At 47.0% G+C, this 16,954-nt stretch overlaps 1 protein-coding gene across 1 annotated transcript in view; it reads left to right on the top strand.

Annotated features, from left to right (window-relative positions):
* The first annotated feature begins 1,813 nt into the window (after window positions 1-1,813).
* The window catches only part of APP (amyloid beta precursor protein), a 321,957-nt gene continuing 306,816 nt past the window's right edge, over window positions 1,814-16,954 (top strand). Inside the window, exon 1 of the mRNA XM_073584514.1 lies at window positions 1,814-2,045. Coding sequence (XP_073440615.1) covers window positions 1,992-2,045 — 54 coding nt within the window. The 5' untranslated portion in view covers window positions 1,814-1,991. The remainder of the gene's footprint in view (window positions 2,046-16,954) is intronic.

Genomic DNA, 16,954 nt, shown 5'->3' with positions numbered 1-16,954 from the left:
ATGGTGTCATTTGTGGGGGGTTTCACTGTTTTGGTACATCAGGGGCTTTCCAAACGCGACATGGTGTCCGATCTCAATTCCAGCCAAAAACGTCAAATGGCGCTGCTTCCCTTCCGAGCTCTGCCATGCGCCCAAATAGTGGTTTACCACCACATGTGGGTTATCAGCGTACTCAGGACAAATTGCACAATAACTTTTAGGGTCCTGTTACCCTTGGGAAAATAAAAATTGGGGGTGAAAAGATCATTTTTGTGGAAGAAATATGATTTTTTAATTGTACCGCTGTACGTTATAAACTTCTGTGACGCCCTTGTGGGTTCAAAGTTCTCACCACATATCTAGATAAGTTCCTTGGGGGGGGGTCTAGTTTCCAAAATGGGGTCACTTGTGGTGGGTTTCCACTGTTTAGGTACATCAGGGGCTCTACAAACGTGACATGGCGTCCGATCTGAATTCCAGCCAATTTTGCATTGAATAAGTCAAACGGCGCTCCTTCCCTTCTGAGCTCTGCCATGCACCGAAACAGTGGTTCCCCCCCACATATCAGGTATCAGTGTACTCAGGACAAACAGCACAATAACTTTTGCAGTCCAATTTCTCCTGTTACCCTTGGTAAAATAAAAAAAATTGAACCTGAAGTATTTTTTTTGTGAAAAAAAGATAAATGTTCTTTTTTTTTAAATATTCAAAAGATTCCTGTGAAGCACCTGAAGGGTTAATAAACTTCCTGAATGTGGTTTTGAGCACCTTAAGGGGTGCAATTTTTAGAATGGTGTCACTTTTGTGTATTTTCTATCATATAGACCCCTCAAAGTGGCTTAAAATGTGATGTGGTCCGTAAAAATAAAATGGTGTTGCAAAAATGAGAAATCGCTGGTCAAATTTAACCATTATAACTTCCTAACAAATTAAAATTTTGGTTCCAAATTGTGCTGATGTAAAGTAAACATGTGGGAAATGTTATTTATTAAGTTTTTTGTGTGCTGTATCTCTGTGATTTAAGGGCATAAAAATTCAAAGTTGGAAAATTGCGAAATTTTCAAAATTTTCGCCAAATTTCCGTTTTTTTTCACAAATAAACGCAAGTTATATGAATGAAATTTTACCACTAACATGAAGTACAATATGTCACGAGAAAACAATGTCAGAATCACCGGGATCCATGGAAGCGTTTCAGAGTTATGACCTCATAAAGGGGCAGTGGTCAGAATTGTAAAAATTGGCCCGGTCATGAACGTGCAAACCACCCTTGGGGGTTAAGGGGTTAAATCGCATGCGCAAAAAACAGTAGTGTGAGAGTAGCCTTAGCAGTAAAAAAACGCAGCGTGTTCATTAATTGTGCGGAATCTCATGTGACTCCGCATGCCTTCAATTGTATATTGCCAAAAGCGCTTAAAAAAGTGCGTCCAAAACCGCATGCGTTTTCCCGGGAAGAGGGTGTGCGCTTCCGCTCAGGAATATTCTGCTTCAAAAACGCTACGTGGGCACACAGCCCAATGGGAGGACTGTAGCTCCAGAGATCCATGACAGCTGGGGATTCGGCCCCTCCATCCTCAGCTGTGTCACTAGGTACAGGGCCACTGCCCAGCTGGACGGTGGTGAGGAGTGGGCACCTCCAGCCAGTGGCCCTGGCATTTGCTTTTATGTTCATCTCCTGCTGCCTGTTCCCATAGATGTAATGGCAGCAGTGGGCGCAATCCCAGCGCGGCGGCTGTCCCCAGCAGTGCAGCGATGGCGCAGGTAGCCCTGTAGCATTGCAGCAGCGCCTCCTCTCCGCCCATTGTAGTGCATGCCCCGGCAGTTCCGGCAGCGCACCGGCAGGGGTCAGTGGCGGGCGCGGGTGGGCAGGATCAGCTGACGCAGCCCGTGGATGTGAGTGTGTGTCTCCCGTGTGCCGCTCAGTCCACAGCACCAGCCCGGAGGAAATCACCGCCCGCACCGGAGGCCGGACAGCGCGGATCCCAGGCTGCACCTCCCGCTCTGCCGCAGCCATGCTGCCCCACATAACGCTGCTGTTGCTGGCCGCCGGCGCGCTGGCCGTAGAGGTGAGGCTGGGGGAGGGCGCCGCGCGGAGCTGATGTAATGCCGGATCACACCTTGCTGCTTCCCTTTGTTGTGTGATCCCCCTGGGGAGCTGCTGGGGACGGTGCCCCCTCATTCTCCCCTTCATGCCCTCTGCCTTGTGTGGCCGCCCATACTGGGGGCTGAGCGCTCATCATGGGGGGCTCCACATCCCAGTGCCAGGACTGCTCTGCATCCTGCACCTCCTGGCGCCCCCTTCCGTCTGACTCTGCTGCCCCCTCCTCAGATGACATGTAGCCTGAGGAGGGCAAAAATGGCCCCTCCGCCTCCCACCCCCCTGAGCTCCGCGACCCCCACTGGGGCGCTTTCCTATTAACCCTTTACTGCTATTCTTTCCTTTGTGGATCTTGTTTACATCTTTATTAAAGGTGTGGGCTCCTCCCTGGTGTGATACCCCCTAACCTGTCTCCTTGGGGGGCTCCTCCCTGGTGTGATACCCCCTAACCTGTCTCCTTGGGGGGCTCCTCCCTGGTGTGATACCCCCTAACCTGCCTCCTTGGGGGGGGCTCCTCCCTGGTGTGATACCCCCTAACCTGCCTCCTTGGGGGGCTCCTCCCTGGTGTGATACCCCCTAACCTGTCTCCTTGGGGGGGGCTCCTCCCTAGTGTGATACCCCCTAACCTGCCTCCTTGGGGGGCTCCTCCCTGGTGTGATACCCCCTAACCTGTCTCCTTGGGGGGCTCCTCCCTGGTGTGATACCCCCTAACCTGCCTCCTTGGGGGGCTCCTCCCTAGTGTGATACCCCCTAACCTGTCTCCTTGGAGGGGCTCCTCCCTGGTGTGATACCCCCTAACCTGTCTCCTTGGGGGGCTCCTCCCTGGTGTGATACCCCCTAACCTGTCTCCTTGGGGGGCTCCTCCCTGGTGTGATACCCCCTAACCTGCCTCCTTGGGGGGCTCCTCCCTAGTGTGATACCCCCTAACCTGCCTCCTTGGGGGGCTCCTCCCTAGTGTGATACCCCCTAACCTGCCTCCTTGGGGGGCTCCTCCCTAGTGTGATACCCCCTAACCTGCCTCCTTGGGGGGCTCCTCCCTAGTGTGATACCCCCTAACCTGCCTCCTTGGGGGGCTCCTCCCTGGTGTGATACCCCCTAACCTGCCTCCTTGGGGGGGGCTCCTCCCTAGTGTGATACCCCCTAACCTGCCTCCTTGGGGGGGGCTCCTCCCTAGTGTGATACCCCCTAACCTGCCTCCTTGGGGGGGGCTCCTCCCTAGTGTGATACCCCCTAACCTGCCTCCTTTGGGGGGCTCCTCCCTGGTGTGATACCCCCTAACCTGCCTCCTTGGGGGGGGCTCCTCCCTAGTGTGATACCCCCTAACCTGCCTCCTTGGGGGGGGCTCCTCCCTAGTGTGATACCCCCTAACCTGCCTCCTTGGGGGGGGCTCCTCCCTAGTGTGATACCCCCTAACCTGCCTCCTTGGGGGGGGCTCCTCCCTAGTGTGATACCCCCTAACCTGCCTCCTTGGGGGGGGCTCCTCCCTAGTGTGATACCCCCTAACCTGCCTCCTTGGGGGGGGCTCCTCCCTAGTGTGATACCCCCTAACCTGTTTCCTTGGGGGGCTCCTCCCTAGTGTGATACCTCTACCTTGCCTTCATGGGGGGAGCTCCTGCCTGATGGATACCCCTACCCTGACTCCTTGGGGGCTTCTGCCAGATGTGGTACCCCTAACCTGCCTTCTTCGGGGGACTTCTGTCTGATGATAATGTATGTAAAGGGCTGCGTAATATGTTGGCGCTATATAAATAAAGAGATTATTGTTTGCTACCCCTACCCTGCCTCCTTGGGGGGCTTCTGTCTGATGTTACTCCCTATCCTGCTTTCATGATGGGCTCCTACCTGATGTCTTACACCGTACCCTGCCATCTTGGGTAGCTCCTGCCTTCTTGGGGGGGGGGGGGGGGGGGTTGTCTCTTGTCTGTGATACCCCCTCTCCTGCCTTCTTGATCCTCTGGAGATGCCACTTCTTCTCTGTTCTGATTAACCCTTTGATACCTCCTCCCCTTTTCTTCTGGATCAGCGCTCATGTTTGCATCTTCGGTGATCTGGGGGCTGCTGATCTGCGATGCCCCCTGGTCTCTCTATGGCAGAGCTGCTGGTGCTCTCTTTACACGCTCATCACTAAGGATGACCTTTAGCGCTTTCGCATTAACCCTTCATTGCCTGCTTGTCTCCTCCACTATGTATCATTAAGGTGCTGTCCAAATTTTATCATCCACCCCCACCCTGCACACTTCCGCCCCATACATGACACCTGTCTCTTTTCCCATTCACACCTTCCATCAGTTATTTTTCCTTAGTGCTTCCAGTCCAAATCCCTGTAATGATTCACTCCCTTCTCATCCATATGACTGGTGTGACATGGTAATTACTTGTGAAAGTTCTGCATCTCATTGGCACTCACGTAGCCCCCCTTCTGTGCCATATGTCTGTATGCCAGTCATAGTCATGGACTTCTCTGTATTTTTGTCTCTCCTTGGTCATGAAGGGGTGTTATCCTATGAAGCATGGACGGTACATATTTCTCTAGATCCCACCTCTGTCTGGGTGTCTGAGACATCAAAGCTGTGAATGTTGTGCCCGCTGGTGACTGGCGCACAGAGAACTGGTCTCATCAATGGTCTGAATAGCTGGCACTCTCTACATGGTCTATTCTATATAGTAGCCCCCCATCCCTGGACTTTCTCCTTCTGCTCTTATTATTGATCTGGGTGCTATTAGCATATGGTCCAGGGGGCACTTATTTTTAGTAAATTCAGTTATAAAAAGGTGGATGTATAATTAGTCGCCTGGAAGGGGGGGGTCTCTCCATGAGAACTGTGGGCTCTTCCTTTTGGGTGGGCATAAAAGAGGCATGAGATAAAAGGATTTGAACTGAAGGAAGATTAAGATCCAGGGAAGATGGCGTCTCTGCATTGCTGCAATGAAAAGCTGGATGAGGAGCTGCAGGCTGGAGAAATCCTCCCACCACTAGGTGTTTAGAAGCCTGCTCCATTCATCTGCCCAGAGCCATTCACTTCCAGACCTCGTTCTGCTCCCATGGAGGTTCCCCAGACCTCCAGCCACCCATCCAACCTCTGCTGCGGAGACCTCACTCTCAGACATGTCCGCTGCCCTGATATTTTCTTCACACTCACTACACAACTGATCTACTTTAATTAGACAGACGTCATTCAGCCATAATGTCCATGGGGGGAGAATTCTGCTAGAAATGACCCCTAATCTGACTGTCCGTGAGCCCTGTGTATGGAGTCAGCGATGTGGATGGATACAACGTATCTCATGAACTGATGCTTTGTGTTGTTTGTTTTGACATTATAAATACACAGTGACATTAAGTATCCAGTGTTTCTGCATTGTTTGTTCAGGTCCATCGCTGTTGTGTGTGACCATTGGAATGAGTGAGTGACGCAAAATATTTATTATCCCACCTTCCGAAGTAGATTTGTGCATTGTTCTTCTTTTTTGCTTCTTTTTCTTGTCAAAGAATTGCAGAATTATTTACAATCATTTGTAGAACATTTTTGTTCTTAAAATTTAGGTTATTTTTGTGTCCGTTATTTTTTTCTTGGTTGTTTCTTGGTGGAGTGAAATATGTTTGTTTGGATGTGTATATACATTATTCTTTTATAATGCAATTTTTATTTGATAATCTGTAAAAAAAATAAAAAATAAAAAATGAACATTTCTCGTTTTTTTTTCTTTTCTATTTCTTCTCTTCGCCCCCTCTCTCCTTTTCGCCCCCTCTCTCCTTTTCGCCCCCTCTCTCCTTTTCGCCCCCTCTCTCCTTTTCGCCCCCTCTCTCCTTTTCGCCCCCTCTCTCCTTTTCGCCCCCTCTCTCCTTTTCGCCCCCTCTCTCCTTTTCGCCCCCTCTCTCCTTTTCGCCCCCTCTCTCCTTTTCGCCCCCTCTCTCCTTTTCGCCCCCTCTCTCCTTTTCGCCCCCTCTCTCCTTTTCGCCCCCTCTCTCCTTTTCGCCCCCTCTCTCCTTTTCGCCCCCTCTCTCCTTTTCGCCCCCTCTCTCCTTTTCGCCCCCTCTCTCCTTTTCGCCCCCTCTCTCCTTTTCGCCCCCTCTCTCCTTTTCGCCCCCTCTCTCCTTTTCGCCCCCTCTCTCCTTTTCGCCCCCTCTCTCCTTTTCGCCCCCTCTCTCCTTTTCGCCCCCTCTCTCCTTTTCGCCCCCTCTCTCCTTTTCGCCCCCTCTCTCCTTTTCGCCCCCTCTCTCCTTTTCGCCCCCTCTCTCCTTTTCGCCCCCTCTCTCCTTTTCGCCCCCTCTCTCCTTTTCGCCCCCTCTCTCCTTTTCGCCCCCTCTCCTCTTTCCTCTCTTCTCTTCTCCCCTTCACTCCTCTCCTCTTCTCACTCTCTTCTCACACTCTGCTCTCCTCTCCTCTCATTTGCTTTTTCTCTCCTTTAATAGGAACTGGACCTTTTTTTTTCTTCACATACTCTGGGTTATCAGACAGTCAAAAAAAAAAAAATAATAACAGATCATCCATTTCAAGTCTCAATACAATGTGCTATTCTAATTTTTGAGGGATTGCTGTACTCAGGGTTCTGCATTTGGGTGAAATTCCACGTTTTATTGCAATATTTTCCTGGAAACCAGTGTCAGGTTATTATATGCTGAATTAATGTGTGATATTTATGCACATCACTAAAAAGTATAGTAGAAATAGAAATCTTACTATACATGCTTAGCTCTGCTCGGTACTCACCTGCCGCCCCAGGATGATCACTTTATTGACCGCCATTGTTTTTCATACACCTATGTAATGTAGTAGAAATTGAATTCATGTCTGGCTCTGGTTTATAGGTCAATTGATTCTTTTAGTTTTATTACTTTGAGCTGAACTGGTGAATGAAGCCAAGCATAGTGTCGATGCCTCAAAGTCAGCTCATTATTAGTGAATGTGCCGCATCCATGTGCTCGATTGTATGTATTCATGTGTGAACAGTGATTTATTGAATTTGAGGGGAAAAAAAAGTATTGTTCTTTAACCTTAATGCCACCACTAAGGCCAAACTCTGCTTTACTGCATCCCGTATCTCCGTTTCCAGGACTCTGTTCTGACATTGAGGAGTCGTTTGGGCAGTAAATGAGGTGATTGCTGGATTGTAGGGTGCTTAGTCCCCCTGTCCGCCACCATGGTACTGGGAGCTGCGGCGAGGCTGAGCCGGGGCTATGGTTTAGTCCTAGTGCGACAGTTCTGCTTTGGAGCAGCCGTTGCGGCCTGCAAGGAGCGTCTCTCCTCGGATAGATCCCATCGCAGGGGCGTCACTTGGAGGAGCCGGCTGCGAGTAGCATACCAGGACATGCAGGGCTCTGCGCTGTGCAGGAGCAGACAATGAGCGGCTTATTCTGTGCTGCGTTTGAACTCTAGTGAAAACTGACTGTCTTTGTGCCCGGGGCTCGCTGTAGGGTTTATTAGCACTGTCTTTTTAGAAATAACAGCCATATTCATGCTGAGCTAAACAAATACCTTATGTTGAGAGCACAGATCTTGTGCTCTGGGGCTCCATGAAGTAACCTTAAAGGAAGTCTGTCAGCAGGTTTTTTGCTTCCTCATCTGAGAGCAGCATGACGTAGGCAAAGAGAAGCTGAATCCAACGATGTGTCACTTGGGATTACTGGGTGCAGCCGTTCTGAAACAGTCTCTGTGTTTACAATGTCTGTAGACAGTAAGCTGCTATTCACAGGAGGGGGCGGAGTCAGACTAGTACTGGAATGTTTTTCTCTTAGTGATAAACCTTCACAGTTAGTAAACAAAATCACACAATTTGATAACTGACACATCACTGAATTCAGTGTTTCAGCCTCTATCTCCTGCTGTCTTCAGATTGCATAGCATAAACCTGCTGACAGATTTCCCCTTAACTCACCATGTGCTCATTTATCTATCCCTTTAAAGAGAACCTGTCTTCTGTCCCAGCATGTCTTTCTCAGAAAATACTTGTTTGCCCCTTTGAAATTTCAGTTCGGAACCCTCAATTCAGTGTTGTGATGCTCCTCTGTTGTTCCTCTTGGAAATGTAGAAATAAATTGACCATTGGAGGTTAACATTCCATTTATTGACGGGGAAGGGTCACTACACCCTGGTGCTGAGTGGACATAGTTAGAATGATGACAGTTGATGATTTATGTATACATTTTCAGGAGGAATGACAGAGGAATTCCAGAATGCAGAGTTATAAGAAAAGATGCTCCAGATTTGGCCAGCTGGTTCTCTTTAATATGGAACTGCCATCTCTGTTGACTTGTCTCTTGTAGATATTCTTTGTATGCTCCATGAAGCAGGAGTTCTGAATCTCCTTTAGTTTTGTTGTTACTCTATTACTCCTCCTGGAAATGTATAAATTTACCGCTAAGCTTTACTGTTCCACTTGTTAAGGGGGGAGTTGGGTGTCTGGCACAGATCGGATGATGTCTCCCATCTGGTAGAACCAAGTTGATGATTTATTTATACATTGTTCAAGGGGAATAAGAGAGGAACGTCGCAATGCGCAAAGTTATTAGAAAAGTCTGAGAATTCTCTATGCGTAACAGCCGTCTTTGCTGACGTGTCCGTGTGCAGAAAATGCCATTCCCCATAAAGTAACAATTTTGAAGCATCCTTCTTCAGGCTGTGTCACACGTTGCGTTTTCGATGCATTTTTTTTCTGTGCAGATTTGATGCCAGCAAAGTGGATGAGAATCCTGAATCTCATGCACATGATGCTTATTTGAGACTTCCAGATTTAATGACAATTCTTTCCAGGTTTCTGCTGCCGATTTCACCCATACTAACGAGTGGGGAAAAATCTACAACAAAATGTAAGTAAAAAAACGCGCTAATAGTACGCCGCGTCTTTCCTTCCAAGAGATGCAGAAATTCCTGCACCAAATACTTAACGTGTGCACGTAGCCCTAAGAGGTCGGCTTTTGTGCGGCACCTCTGTTACTCTTCCTGGCGTTGTACTAGGACAAGGTTGGTAACACCCGGCTGCCTGTCTCCTTGTCTATAGGGTTCATCTATTTCCTGTGTGAGTGTTGATGGACAAGATTCATTGACAAAGAGAATGGTAACGGCCCGTATTCAATCCATTCATACATTTCCTGGAGGAATTACTGAGGGAAATGAATAACTACTAATGTCAGCACAGATACAGCTCCTAGAAGGGCTGTCAGCCAACTTTCCCAGACTCTTGAATGACCGCTTTTGACCTGCTGTAGCGAGTGATTAGTCCGATTTTTGTGCGTCCGTTAAGAATTGTAATGGTTAAAAATGAGAAATGTCTGCTGTTCTAATGGTTTCTGTGAGATTTAAAAAAAAAAACAAAAAAAAAAAACAGCACCTCCATTTAGGTCTATGGCTGCATCTGGTATTGCAGCTCAGATTCATTGCTTACTTTTGATTTCTTTCTGATGAGCTATGTTAAATAGGACCTGTTAAATAGGACCGGTCACATGCCATAAAAATGTATTTTATTTTTTACTTTTTTTTTCCCCCTGGTGTAAATCCCGCTGTCCTTCCGAATCCGGCATTGTTTTCCTTTTGTTCCTACACCTCTCTCTTCCTGTGATAAAGCCTCCCTTTTTACATATGGTCTTGTTAGTCTACTGGGCGTGTTCCTCAAGAGCCCGCCCATAGAAGAGTTGAGGCCCATGCCCACTTGGCTAACCAGATGTGATTTATATACAAGGATGAAGGGCCATAACTCGGGACTGGAGAGGAGCAGGCAGACGAGTAAGGGTATTTTTCCACGGTCAGGAAACGCTGCGGGTTTGATGCTGCATACAGCCGCAGCGTCCAGATGTTACAGCACAGTGGAGGGGATTTCATGAAATCCTGTCTCCACTATGCGTTAAAAGACGCAGGCGGCAGACCCACGTAAACGGACAGCTGACCATGAGAACTACAGTGTAGGTGATCGCCAGAGATCTCCGGTGGTCATCTACAAGCTCTGCTAACTCTGGATGTCATGCATCCAGATGTAGCAGAGCTGGACTTGTCGTGGGACACTCGTGATTAAATGGACTACGTCGGAACAGGGAGTATTTGTGTGTGTTTGTTATTTTATTTTTTTTTAGGTGATCGAGGGCTTCGCTTGGATTTGGGCGTGCAATAAAACTTTGGAAAACTGTGTAGTGTTTTATTTAATTAAAATACTTTTTTTATGGTTGTGTCTTGTTTAACCTTTAATAGTGATGAGCGAGTATACTCATTGCTCGGGTGTCCTCTGAGTATTTTGCCGTGCTCGGAGATTTATTTTTGTCAAAGTAGCTGCATGATTTGTGGCTGCTAGACAGCCTGAATACATGTAGGAATTCCCAAACAAACAGGCAATCCCCACATGTATTTAGCCTGTCCAGCAGCCGCAAATCACGCAGCTGAGACAACGAAAACTAAATCTCCGAGCACGCCAAAATACTCGGAGGTCACCCGAGCAGCGAGTATACTCACTCATCCCTACCCTTTAACTATAGGATTAATAATGGAGAGGTGTCTTATTGACACCTCCATTATTAACCGGGCTTAAAGGGAATCAGTCACCCCATTTTTCGAGTATCAGCTGCCAGCACCTCTCCCTTTAATGTCACCTTACAATCAGAGGTGACATTAACCCCTTATCACCCCATATGCCACGGCTACACGGCAGTGGGAAGAGAGGGCCTAAGCGCCGGAATTGGCGCATCTTAGAGATGCGCCATTTCTGGGGCGGCTGCGGGCTGGTGTTTGTAGCCGGGGGGTCCAATATCCATGGACCCTCTCTATGCTATGAATATCATCCCGCAGCTGTCTGCATAGCCTTTCTGGCTATAAATTATATACTTTTATACTTTTTTTTGGGGGGGGGCCCCCCTATTTTAATAGCCAGATAGATATATCTATACATAGATACATTTATCTATAGATACATAGATATCTTTCCTTCTATATCCCATATCTATCTATCCCTCGATAGATAGATATGGGATAGATAGAAGGAATGAGATAGATAGACAGATCTATAGATAAATCTGTCGATCCCATATCTGTCGATCCCATATCTGTCGATCCCATATCTGTCGATCCCATATCTGTCGATCCCATATCTGTCGATCCCAGTGTAATGGAGTGTGTGTTGGACAAATGTTAAAGAGGAGGTTGGACCAGAAATGACATCACAAATCTTTTTTTTTTTTTTTTTTTTTGTTAAATAATTTCTTTATTTAGCTTACAAAACCGCATGAAAAAAACGCATCCTAAACACAGGTGGTCTGCCAGTGACATCTGATGCAGATTTGGTGCAGATTTTACCTGCGTCAAATCCTGAGCAAATATTGAGCCAATCCTGACTGTGGAAACGTACCCTAACCTAAGACATCGTCGGATTCAGGAGAACAGCGGCATTTACACCAGGTAAAACATTACATATTTATGGCAAGTGACCAGTTCTGTAAATTTTCTTCAGTAGTGAGATTCACCACTCAGTTTTTCTTTCCCGTACAATCTTTTCTTCCATCTGTTGTGTCACATTGTGAATCTTGTCTCATTAGTCTAAGAAGTGTGACCAGGGCTTTGTATGACCACATTGCTGTGTGCATGACTCGGCGCAGTCCAGTAACCACCACTTATTCCACGAACTCCGTATCTTCAATGAAAAGAATGAAATCCTTCCATCCGCCAGGAGATATTAGCAGCATATCAATCCTGATGGCAATGAATAATGTGCTGCTTGTTGGCCCCTGGGGTCAGGGAAGGGTTACACTCTGCAGGCCGGGCTGTGGCATTCCTGGATCAGACAGTTGGCATGGAGGGTGACCCTGCCAGCCTTGTTACTCCAGTCCTCAGCACACACTAGTGCAGGCATTCGCATTGCTTTCTATCTATGTGACGTTCTTGTATGAATGGAATTGTACAGTATGGAAATTTGTGAACTTTACAATGTTTCGACCTGTTGTAATGGATTTACTGGTTTGCACTGGTTTACGTGTATTTTAGATTTAATCTGTTAAACTGAAGATACAGATAATGTGCCTTAAACCTCTCGGAGGATTTTTTGGTGAAATACGGTGTTAAGAAAAAAATATAAAATAAAGGGGACACTGAAAACTCAAATTGGAGTTGAAGCAAAACAACATCTCGACGGTCGATGGAAACCTAAATAGTCAACCGTTTGAGGTCTAGATTCTAAATTGCCCAAAAATAAAAAGGAAAAAAAACCTGAAATCGCAGGTGGATCCAACGTGTATGAATTTAATCATGACCACCCAAAATGTGATGAGTACAGTTTGTGGCTTCCATTCTCCTATGTGCAGTCCTACAACGTTTGGACTCCGCATGAGATGATGGAAGGTGTCATGTTGTATTCTGGACCTCGATGTGGGCATAAATGGCTCCTGGACAGTCTGTCGTACTACCTGCCATCATCAGTGGCTCCTGGACAGTCTGTAGCCCTACCTGGCATCATCAGTGACTCCTGGATGGTCTGTGGCACTACTTGGCATCATCATTGACTCCTGGACAGTCTGTGGCACTAGCTGGCATCATCAATGGCTCCTGGACAGGGTGGGACTGTACCTGGCACCATCAATGCCGCTTGGGTAGGGTGTGGCCCCACCTGGCATCATCAGTCTGTGGTACTAACTGGAATCATCAACGGCTCCTGGACAGGGAGTGGCTCTACCTGGCATCATCAATGGCTCCTGGACAGGGTGTGACACTGCCTGGCATCATCATTGGTTCCTGGACAGGGTGTGATGCTACATGGCACCATAAATGCCTCCTGGACAGGGTGTGGCACTGCCTGGCATCAGCAGTGGCTCCTGGAAAGTGTGGCGCTACCTGGCATCATTGGAGGCACCAATTCATAATGTTTCAGAGGTTCTCAATTGGATTCAGGTCTGGGAAATGTGAAGAAGAGTCCTTGGCATCCATTCCATCATCATCCAGAAACCGTTCATTCATTCTGGTCACATGCAGTCAGGCAGTGTCCTGCACCAGAAGGAACACAGGTGCACTGCACAAGCGTAGTGTCTGACAATGGCGCTGAGATTTCATCTCAATTCCTAAAAGCAGTTGGGGTACCATTAGCTATCACATGAAGGTTTGTGTATTCCTCCAAGCATATACCGCCTCCATCAAATCGGGCATGTTGGATTATGTTGCAAGTAGTATAACATTCACCATGGCTTCTCAATTGATAGGCCATCATGCCACACTAATGGAGTCTTTGACAGCTTGATCAGTGACGTGCACACCAGTAGTCACTGGAGGTCCTCTTGTAGGACTCCTACATATCCTCTCCTGTTGTTCCTCGCACAGAGGAGCAGGTACCGGTCCTGCTACTGGATGGATACCATGCTATAGCCCAATCTGCCTCCCCTCAGTGTAAATGCCAGGCCTGTCTAATTGCAAACATGCCGCTCTTTCTTAACCCTTTCCTATACTCATTCACATTATCACTGTTACATGTTTGTAATAATTTTGGCCTAATAGTCCTATATCCTTTGATGCCATAACAGCCCATTGGTGTCCTTTAATTGTGTTGCAGGGCATCAATAGACAAACACAGGGAGACCCCATCCTCCATCTAATCAATTGGATGACGCCGTCACTATTGACCACTAAATTGAAATTAAATGGCCAGTATTAGAGTTCATAATTCCCGGCCTCTCCAACCAAATCTATATAGTCTATGTATTATTATCAGCACCCGCTATAAATTCGACCTTGTGTTGCAAAAATGAGCAAGACCTCCAAGTCTATGTCCACGTACATATACAATTATGGAGCCTCCTGGTCTTGATCGTGGAATCAAGGGCAGCCATTTGGACCTGTGCCTGGTCTTTAGGGTCTTCACAAATGCCATTGATTTCAGTCAAGAGACGTCATCACGTGTACATGTATCCAAGGAGTGTAGTGACTGGGTCCAGTTCCTAAATGAGCAATTTACAAATGGCAGAAGGAAATTCACCCCCTTTAAAAGAGTTGTCCAAGATTAGAAAAACATGTCTGCTTTCTTGCACACGACAGAACAGGTGTGGTGCTGTTTTTGGAAGAAAGCAGCCATACTTTCTAATTCTGGGTGACCCCCTTTAAGGATGAAGCGGCTGTGATTTGGTTAAGTTATTTCTTTTTCTTGCTTTCGTATTTGTGAACTTCAGCTTGTTTGGAACTAGAATGCACCTGTTCCTCTGTGCAGTGGAATATATATTTTTGAAGACCAAAGTGTTTACATGGCGAAGACGCGCATTTTGAGGGCCCTTACTTGACCTTCCATAATGTACTTCTCACCCAAGCAGAAGGAACTTTGTGCAGCCTCCATTGCAGCTGTTCTGTAGGGTTCATCTGAGGGTGGGATGACTTAATATATACAATCTCATCCACTTGTCTAAGTCATGGCTTGTGTTTGTGTCTTCACACCTGATTTTCCGCCTGCAGTAAAGCCGTCCTGCTGCCTGCATTTAGAGATGGTTTTACGTCGCCTTTTGTATAGTCTACCAAATGGGTTAATAACAATTTAGCTTATGTTTTTCTTTTAGCGGGATTTTCTGGAACACATAGAGGGTTTCTCTCATACCCTATTAGGCAGTGGTTCCTTGTGGCAGAATATTTTTTTTTTTTTTTTTTTGGGGGGGGGGGGGGCGCAGAATTTCAATTGAAAAAGTCAATTAGCAGTGACATGAAATATCCGGGCAGTGCACATGCCCTTGATTCCTGACCGCCGGGTGCCCCTGGTCTTTGGGAGAGCACCATTTTGAACTATATTGGCACTAAAGCGGTTGGATCCTGCGGTAGAGCAGGGGGCTGTAGGCTGCCCCCACCATTCTCTGTTCTATAGTCCGCAGGTGGCTGTAAGCCTATGACCTACATGATGTCAGCGTCCCGGCACTGGTGGCACAATGATGGCATTACATTGTGCCACTTGTGCCGGCAAGCTGTAACGCTTTATTTTCTTGCGGGGGGCGCTGTAGGGGAATCGAACACACAAATACTGGGAGGCGGTTTGGGAAGCGGAATCTGCTTATAGGTAGGTGACTAAAGAGGGGTTGTCCATAGTGAACCACCGATTTCAGCTCCATGGCGGAGTACTGAGTGGCAAGGTCCCAGTGTTGGTATTAGCTCTTGGCATTAGGCCAAAACATGATCTACTAGTTACATCGTGTGAGTCAAATCAGTGTCTCTCTGAGAATGTGGAAGGGTCTACTCTGGACGCACTAGGGCAGATTTACTTATTTTTTTCTAATATATAGGCAGCTTTGTCTGTGAGGCTGGGGAAACTCTTAACTTCTGGGATCCTTGGCGTGGCTTTTGATTGGTCGGGCTGGCGCGACGTCGTTATTGCATCATGATGTCGAGCTAGCCTGGGCTAATCAAAAGCCATGTTGGGGGATCCCAGCAGGTAAAAGAATTGCTGGTGTCACAGAGCACTGACCTGACCGATGGACTGGCATCCTGCGAATCGATCTGTCCATCTCTACTTGGGACATTCAGCAACTATTATCTCTAGCATCACAACAATGAAAGACTTCAGGGGACTGCTGACACTCACAATTCAGATAGGTCTCTCAGTACGGAGGTAGCAAACTATTACCATAATACAGCGCGTACGCATAAGCCTGCAGCTGTTGTATACCTCCAGTGCTACCTCTTCTCTATGCCTTTTGCTATTTATTGAGCTAAAAAGCAATTCTTTTGGTAAAGCAGTATATTGTCCAATGTAATTCTGTCTGTGGCTACGCACTCTACAATAACTGGCACTTGTGTATATATAATGGCCACCTAGAGCTTATTTGGGGACCGTATGTGTGTATTTTGCGGTCAGCATTTCCTCGGCCGCAGCAACTTGTTGTTCTGTTAAATTGCAGACGCCTGCAGCTGCTCTGAATATAAGGTCACCTTTACAAATTTTCATTGTAGCTCAGATATATGCTGCTCCTTGCAAGAGGGAGCGCCTGCTACATTCAATTATTGGTTTACGCTTCGCCGGCTTCTAGAGCTGAATGAACGCTGCAGTCCGCGTTGAATAGACTTACTGCAAATGGACGTTGGAATCGGGACGGTTAATGAAAAATACCCGTTCTCCGTTGTAGGCAAAATGTCATCTGCTCACTAAAAGTGGAGATTGTCTTCATAATTATCATAATTATTCTTACAGGGAGCATTTTATTATTTTGACACAATGCTGGACGATAATGGGTTTGCTCGAGCGGAAATGAGTAAATTTGGAGGGAAAAAAAATTACTTAAAGTGGTATTCCCATCTCCAAGATCCTATCCCAATATGTAGTAGGTGTAAAAATAGTAATATTTGCAAATACCTCTAATTAGAAATAAAGTTTGTCTGATTTGCTGTTTCTTTCCTCATGTGCAGGCATTTCAGGACCTTTGGTATCCATGGTTACTAATATAGTGACAGCGAGTTGCTAGTGGTCGTAACCATGGATACCTAAGATCCTGCAATGCCTGCACATAAGGAAAGAGACCTAGCGAATCAGAAAAACTATACTACATTTCTAATTGGACGTATTTGCTAATATTATTGTTATTACACCTACTACATATTGGGATAGGGTCTTGGAGAATGGAATACTCCTTTAGGTTTTTCAGAATACTGCAGTGCGCAGGCGCCGGACCTCTCCCGGTGCCTGCGCACTGCAGGACTCTACTCTACTCAACAGGGCAGAGCCATGACAGGAAGGGAAAAAGAGGACGGCATCGTATGAAGATGGGAGGGACCGGACCGGACCAGACGCCGGGGTGAATATAATATAACATATAACTCCTTTTCTTTCTCTCTCAGGTTACATCGGGGGCTTATCTACAGCATTACAGAATGCTGTAGATAAGCCCCTGATGTCGGTGCCGGCAGCTCATAGTCCAAAAAAGGGTGACAGATTCCCTTTAAGTGCTCTAAA

Source organism: Dendrobates tinctorius, unplaced genomic scaffold, assembly GCF_039654945.1.
Source record: "Dendrobates tinctorius isolate UK_male_01 unplaced genomic scaffold, ASM3965494v1 ptg000084l, whole genome shotgun sequence".
NCBI classification, from domain to species: Eukaryota; Metazoa; Chordata; class Amphibia; order Anura; family Dendrobatidae; genus Dendrobates; species Dendrobates tinctorius.
The sequence above is the reverse complement of the archived record's forward strand: the minus strand, read 5'-3'. Positions and strand labels throughout refer to the sequence as shown.